Here is a 7,230-nt window from a genome sequence, read left to right as displayed (position 1 = left end):
AGATTGTTATCTTTACCATTTATAAAGCTATTCGGCACCACATTTGTGGTGTCAATATGTAATGTATTAAAAAATCATCTCAAAATAAAATTAAGTAAAATAAATTTTGCAGCATAATTTTTAGTGTACAATGATTATAGTATTTTACACTCAGATAATTGAAAACTTATATGTTTCTAGGCATCTGTAACCTAGGAAAACTACAAAATGACACTGCATCAATGTCTTCTGTATATCAATATGGTGAAAAGAATCTCTATTTGAATGGATAGCCCGGAAGTGACGTCATAACAGGAAGTGGTTTAACCGGAAGCGGAAGTGGTCTAGTTGGAAGCGGAAGTGGTTTAACCTTAAGTGGTCTAGCGGAAGTGGGCCCTAGCGGAAGCGGAAGTGGGCTAGCCAGAAATGTCCTAGCCGGAAGCCGGCTGGATGACCGGGTCAACTGAGTGCATCCCCTGGGGGATAGCCGGATCAACTCAGTACAGTCCCCCTGGGGGATAGCTGGGTCAGGAGAGTGTAGATTTGGGGGGATAGGTGGGTTAATTCATTACATATAGTCCCCCTTAAATACTGGGTGTTTACACTGTGTTTATACTATACGTAGGTACTACGTTTTGTTTATGCTAACTATACAGGTAAATGCGCCGTGTGCAAAACATTTCAAGAATGTCATTATGACGTCACGCTTCAGAGTCTAGACAGCCCTATAACCTGTTCAAACTGGATTTTTACGGAAAACAATAACAACCTGGATTTTTACTGAAAACAAGAACACAGATTTTGATTTTTATTCAATTTTTATTCACAATGAAAAAAATACATACAATTTACATTTTCTGTTTCTTTAACTTCTGTGCCTTTTCAGGGATCTGTAAAACAATCACTTGTTATACCCCAAATTTGACAAGTAATATTGAAGACAGTCTTAAAAGGCATACGAGCATTCAGGTTTATTGAATTCATAACTGGCTGGAAGTTTTCTATTTTTCCAGGGAAAAAATCAAACAAATTTTGAAGACAGTGTTCTGAATTTCTGTACCAGAAACTTTTATCCACAATTCCATGATCACCCTCGATTGACCAGCTGTATTTTGTAGTACCATCCATCCCCTGAATAAAAGTGAAGTGTAAGTTTGTTGTCTTAGGACAATCTGCAGCATGAAACTTATTTCTGCTTTCAATCCAAAAACTTTCACCAAGTTTTCTTTCCATAGATTCTGTGGAATGGAATTTAAAATTTCATTAAATCCTGTATGACTTCTTGTGGCGTTTTCATCCAATGTCCTTGATTTATCAATATTTTATTTAAAGTCTCAATAAACCAACGATACTCCGTTTCCTCTTCACATTTTTTACGTGCTCCATTTTTTACCTGTGTTCACTTCCAATACTTTTTTTACGCAGAGTTTTCCTATATATACCTGTTTGCATCCCTATATATAGCATGTGCATTTATTTTAGGGTCGTGTGCAAAAAATACGTTTTACCTGTGTTTTCTTATATTCCTGTTTGCATCACCTATAAAGTGCCGTGTGCAAAAAACTGAGGGTCCTGTGCAAAAGAAATATACCTTTTTTACCTGTGTTTTCTTATATACCTGTTTGCATCCTCTATAAAGTGCCGTGTGCAAAAAACTTACCTATGCATTGTGACGTCATCCACTGTATAAATACAATGTGATTATGCTACCCTATGCATTATGACGTCCTGACCGGTTTGAACTGATTTTTTTTTTACTGTAAAATTAACAAATAACACACAATACAAAAAACTGTGTGTGTTATGTCTAAGAAGTTATAACACCAGGTCACTTTTTTAAAAAACTTAGAATTTCTTTTTAAATTTTTTAAACTTTTTTTTTAAAAAAACTTTTTTTTTTAACTTTTTTAAAATAACTTTAAATTTTTTTTTCTTATCAATTTTTTTTTTGACCCCCTTACGGTTTTTAAGAAATAAAATAAAAAAATCATGTAATACTACATCAGTGTTATGTTATTGTATGACTTCATCTTTTATACAGTCGGGTTCGGGGTTTCGATGGCGAATCTCCAAGATTTTACCCCAGTGAAAAAGGCTTGTAATCCACAGTGTAAGTTTGTTGTTTCACATTTTTATGATTGTGTTTATTTCCTACCTATATGTTTAAGGTCATCTATGCTAAATAACCATTTCTGTGTAATTTGAGAGAATGTTTTTGTGGTTAAAGTATCTCCTATTCAAACTTATCATTTAAAAAGACACTACAAAAAAAAAATACATTTTACAAATTTATTTAATATGATTGATTAAGCATCAAATATCATATATAAGAATATTATTTTGCATTACATTTAAACATATTATTTATATAATTGTACAATGAGGTTAAATTGATATCACTATATTAGCACAGTTCATGACACAAGTGTTGTTTCACAATTTAATTGGGCAAAAGTTAATGAAGTAATTTGTCTTTGTTTTGTTTACATTTCCTATGAACGTCAATGCATTTAATGATAGTTATGTAAAGTTCTGTTTTGAATGTAAAACATTGTATTACATTTCATGTGATTTACACTTGGATAACCTGCATGTAACTCAAGTGCATTTAATATTTCAATGCTGTTTTCCATGATATTGAATTTAAATCACAAAAATATTCACTAAATTTTGGCCATCCATATGAATGAAATGTACCTTTTGTCTGTAATTTTTTTACTTACATTGTAAAATGAGCAATTGTGTATCACTGAATTGTATTCTTTTTTTCAGCAATGTTATTTCACTGGATTATAATTGATACTTAAATGCATATAGTTGGAATATCTCTGGTAAGTTTGTCTTGTTTTTATAGATGTTTACATTTCCTATGAAGGTCATCTTGCATTTAAGCATGATTATATGGTTAATTTAATTACTGTCAATACGTATGTGATCTGTTGTCTCTAACCATCATATAATACACCCTTATTTAACCTAAAATATATTAACACACGATTAAGGGATCTTAGAATATTAATATCCTTTTGTATAAATGATTATAATTTCATAATACATTATGTATGTTACCCATGGAATTAGAATCTTGAATGGTGATCAAAGAATTGGAATCACACAGAGAAAAGGAATTTACAAAAGATTAATCATAATAGTCAAAATTTTTTGTTTTGATTCTAATTATGTGTGATATATTGCATACATATATTTTCATTTTCACTTTAGTGGGATTGAGCTTTTCCAAAAATTAAGGACTATACATCTTGTACTGTGATGATGCTAACAAAAAAAAAACTGTAACTTTTTCTGTATCATATTTGACTGGTATTAAATCAAAATTGAATCTGCTGTTAATAAAAAGTCTGTTAGTGTCTAAATAAATAATTTGATAATCATTTTTATTTGTGATATTAATACAGTAATTGTGCTTTTTTTTTTACTATCTAAAGATAACATGATGAACTTTTCTCATCTGGAGTTAATGTTAAAAACAATTTTTTTTGAGATTAAAAACAAACATTTTCATGAACTTTTGTTTGGCATTGTACATGTTTGTTCATTCAGTTTTTAAACATGCATTGTTTCACACATCTCTTCATATTAACAAAATGGTTTTATTTTCTATACAGTCCTCAACATTTACAGCCTTCACCATAATTTTCTCTATGAAGTTCAGACTGTCTGCTCTTCCTTTGGAAATACACAGTTAGTCAACATAAAAAAAACAAAACAAACTTGAAGGTAAATTTCAATGAGATATATTGTAATTTTTATTTATTTATTTATTTTAATATGCATGTTTATATTTTTAAAATGGATAAAAAAATATATAAAATCTGATCATGGAAATCATATATCATAAAGATAGCAAGTTTTCAAGACATCCAAAAATGCATGAATTTCTGAATTTTCCATTAAAATATTGACATTTTTCTTTGCCATGATATTACAGCTGAAGAAAAATACTATAGAATAAGTTAAATATGGCTAATTTGTTAACCCCCAGAGATCTGCTTATGAGCATAGTTGGTAAAGATTGCAGTTTTCACCTTCAATCTGCTGTTTAAAACTGAATTTCCCATTTAATATGACAGCTAAAAAGAATACTTTTTTTAGCACATCTTTATTTTACATACATAAATACATGTACACTTAATATGTATAAAGAATGTACACCTGTTTGTTATAAGTATGTGCAAATTGTGTGGAACATAATGTCTATAATGATCCAGATTTCCTTTGAGTATCCACTCCCTAATCTCAAAAAAAAGCATAAGTCTGGTAGGTAAACTACCCATTTGTTGTAAACAAGCTTGAAACCATTTCTCTCTATTATATGCTGTGTCCTGATAAGTGGAAATTCTTTTTTTCTGTGACTTTTTTTCCATAATCCCATTGAGCTAGTAAACAAATGACCACAGGGGTTCTCAGAATGGGAAACACTATCAGATAGTGCCTGGAATTCCTCTCTTCTTCTACAGCTAAATTTTGAAATCCTACAGCTCTGCGAGTGGCATAGAGATTGGCTTGTGTGAATTTCTCTGCAATAATTTTACTCAATCCATAAGCTTTTACAGACAAACAATCACATTGATGAACAATAGATTCTACCTCACAGTTGAGTAAATCACCTTGTATTAAACTGGAGACTCATGATGTAAAATGAATCTATGTTTTAAAAATATTGTTTTTATACCATCACACCTTTGCAAAAATTAAGGGTTGTGCAAAGAAATATAACTGAATGTGACTTTTATTTTTACCAATTTCTATTGAAGACTGTTGTTATGTATGAGAAGCATACATTTAAACCTTTTATTTTTCATCTTATTTCTGGGTGGTGTGCAAAGAAATATAACGATGGACCTACGTTTTTGTTTATGTTGACTATACAGGTAAATGCGCCGTGTGCAAAACATTTCAAGAATGTGATTATGACGTCACGCATTCATTCACAGTCTAGCCTAGCCTAACCAGTTTGAACTGGATTTCCTCAAAACAATAACAAAGAAACACAGATTTTTGATTTTTTCATTCTTTATTTGTAACAACAAACAACAACAACAAACAACAACAAACAACGTATTTACAATACATTTTGATAAAAACATTGACACTTTTGTCCATGACCCGTAGGTAATTTATGATAAGTGTTTTGAAACCAATTCGCCACGTATCTGTCCCTTTGTAAAGCCGTACTCTGGTCAAAAGGGAATAGCCATTCGTCGGTTTTCTTTCTTTTCTTGTCTCTTTGATGTAAATAATACACGCAATATTGTCCACACACATCGGTATTCCAGTCTTGATAGCGATACGGATTATATATCCATTGTTGAGCATGACGCTGGATAAAATCTTGAATTTCTTTTTGTAAGGGAGGAAATCCATAAGAATCGAAATATTCCACCACGGGATTGCTCACATATAGACACACCCAATGTTCTCCAGGTCGATCTTGAGGATCCGTATTGACCACCACAGCTTTTTCTCCAGGTCTTAATTGATCCGGTAATAAATCTACAGGATACACACCTCCAAAAGAACTCTTGAATTCTCTGGATAAGACTTCTCTCAATTGCCCCGTATCCATTAGTAATCAATGCTCACTTCTCTCTGTTTGTTAATTTCTAATAGGTTATCGAATTCTGCATACACCACACAATTTAAGGTAGTGGCCGTATTGCCGGTAAACTGCACTTCTACTCTCAGTTCTATGATGTGGAATTTATCCGATTGCGCTTCTTGATCTTTAGTGAAATCCCAGCCCCATAGAGTGTAGCCGCTTTTATACTCTTCTAAGGTGATGTCTGGAGCCCAATCTTCTCCTAATTTTCCCAGAGCTTGATACAGACTGAGATAAGATCTCAGATATAAATCGTCGTTGAAATTAGGCTCAAAACAACGAGTACTCATGGTCTCTCCGTTGATACTGACATCTAATTTCTTGATCCCAAAGTTTTGGAAATGAAAGGGATTTTTAGTTTTATCCCCGTTAAAGGCCGCATTCTCCACAAAGCCTAAAATGAGACGTTTAGGCATCTGGCCTTGAAACAGATGATCCGTAATCTTAGACTGAGTTCCTGTGGGGATGGTAAAGGTTTTCACTTCCACTCTTCTCAAGGGATATTTGGCTCTGTGGGTATTCAAACTCTGATTAATGGCATTCATCATGACTGGTGTGGGTTTGACTTTTCTCACCCACAAGACCATACTCAAAATTTTCACTTTTCCTGTACTTCCTCCTTTGATCATCATGTAGAAAGCAGGTCTAGCTCGATTAAATCGCAAACGGACGTCCACTCCATTAGGTAGAAATCGATCTTGTTGAAACAAATCCAGATGTAAACGATCCAGCAAACTGATTTTCTTACTGTCAGCAATAGCTTGGTGTCTTTTTCGGAATCCTTCGTTTTTAGAATTGACTGGTAACGCTGTGAGGATGGGTTCGTCAATGGTCACCGTGTCTTTACCTGAACCTTTAGTTACATCAAAGGTCTTATTTTGAGCTACACCAAGAGCTTCTAACCCCACTTCGTCCATATGTCCTGCCGTATCTTTTTCCCACAGACTACAGGCCCTCGCCTGTGTCTTTAATGTTCTGGGTCGGTAAGACAATAATTTCTCCAGATAAGCTTTGTAAGGATAAGTATCCGTCCCTGGAGTCACTATTTTTCCATTCAGACTGACATCGATTTCCGTAAACATGGAATGTAAGATATTATTCACTGGACTCGAAGTGCTGTTTGCCCCGGTCAGATTACTTCCATCGTCTTTGGTAAATTTACATACCAACTGAAGATAAGTTTGAGATAAATCCAGATAGTGATCTCCTTGTCCTTTAATTTCAAATTCGATGGGAGCGGTGTCCGAATCTAAAGTACTGGAAATGGGGTAATATTCTTCCCATTTCGAGTCTTCTAAAGCAATATTAGTGGGAGGGACTTCAAACAATTGTAAATTGTTCATCCCACACGCACAGGAATCGGGTTGTAACATGATGTGTCTACTAGGATTCAGTTTTCACAAATGAACCTTCTGTTCACTGGACTGGCCTATTTATACCCTCTCTCAGTCAAACACATCTAAAGGACGTTTTCTTTTAGGAATTCCTCCTCCTTGTGTTATCTTTTTCTCTTAGGACCTCCTCGGGCTAACATAGGGGTCTTTTTTCTTCTGTTGTTAGTACCTCCTAGATTCATTCTTTGTTTCACCATTCCCGAAGTATTTTTCAAGGCTTGTACTCCGTGAGTTTTG

General features: G+C 33.6%; 1 protein-coding gene across 1 annotated transcript; it reads right to left on the bottom strand.

Moving 5' to 3' along the window:
- Positions 1–5,565: 5,565 nt before the first annotated feature.
- Positions 5,566–6,972, bottom strand: LOC134278631 (uncharacterized protein F54H12.2-like). The gene has a single exon (XM_062760929.1). The coding sequence runs from the start codon at positions 6,970–6,972 to the stop codon at positions 5,566–5,568; it is 1,407 nt and encodes a 468-aa protein (XP_062616913.1).
- Between the last annotated feature and the right edge of the window lie 258 nt (positions 6,973–7,230).

Source organism: Saccostrea cucullata, unplaced genomic scaffold (genome assembly GCF_032062105.1).
Source record: "Saccostrea cucullata isolate Sc308-1 unplaced genomic scaffold, CSIRO_AGI_Scuc_v1 ctg5946, whole genome shotgun sequence".
In the NCBI taxonomy this organism is placed as follows: domain Eukaryota; kingdom Metazoa; phylum Mollusca; class Bivalvia; order Ostreida; family Ostreidae; genus Saccostrea; species Saccostrea cuccullata.
Note: the sequence above shows the minus strand (reverse complement) of the source record. Positions and strands in the feature narration are given on the sequence as shown.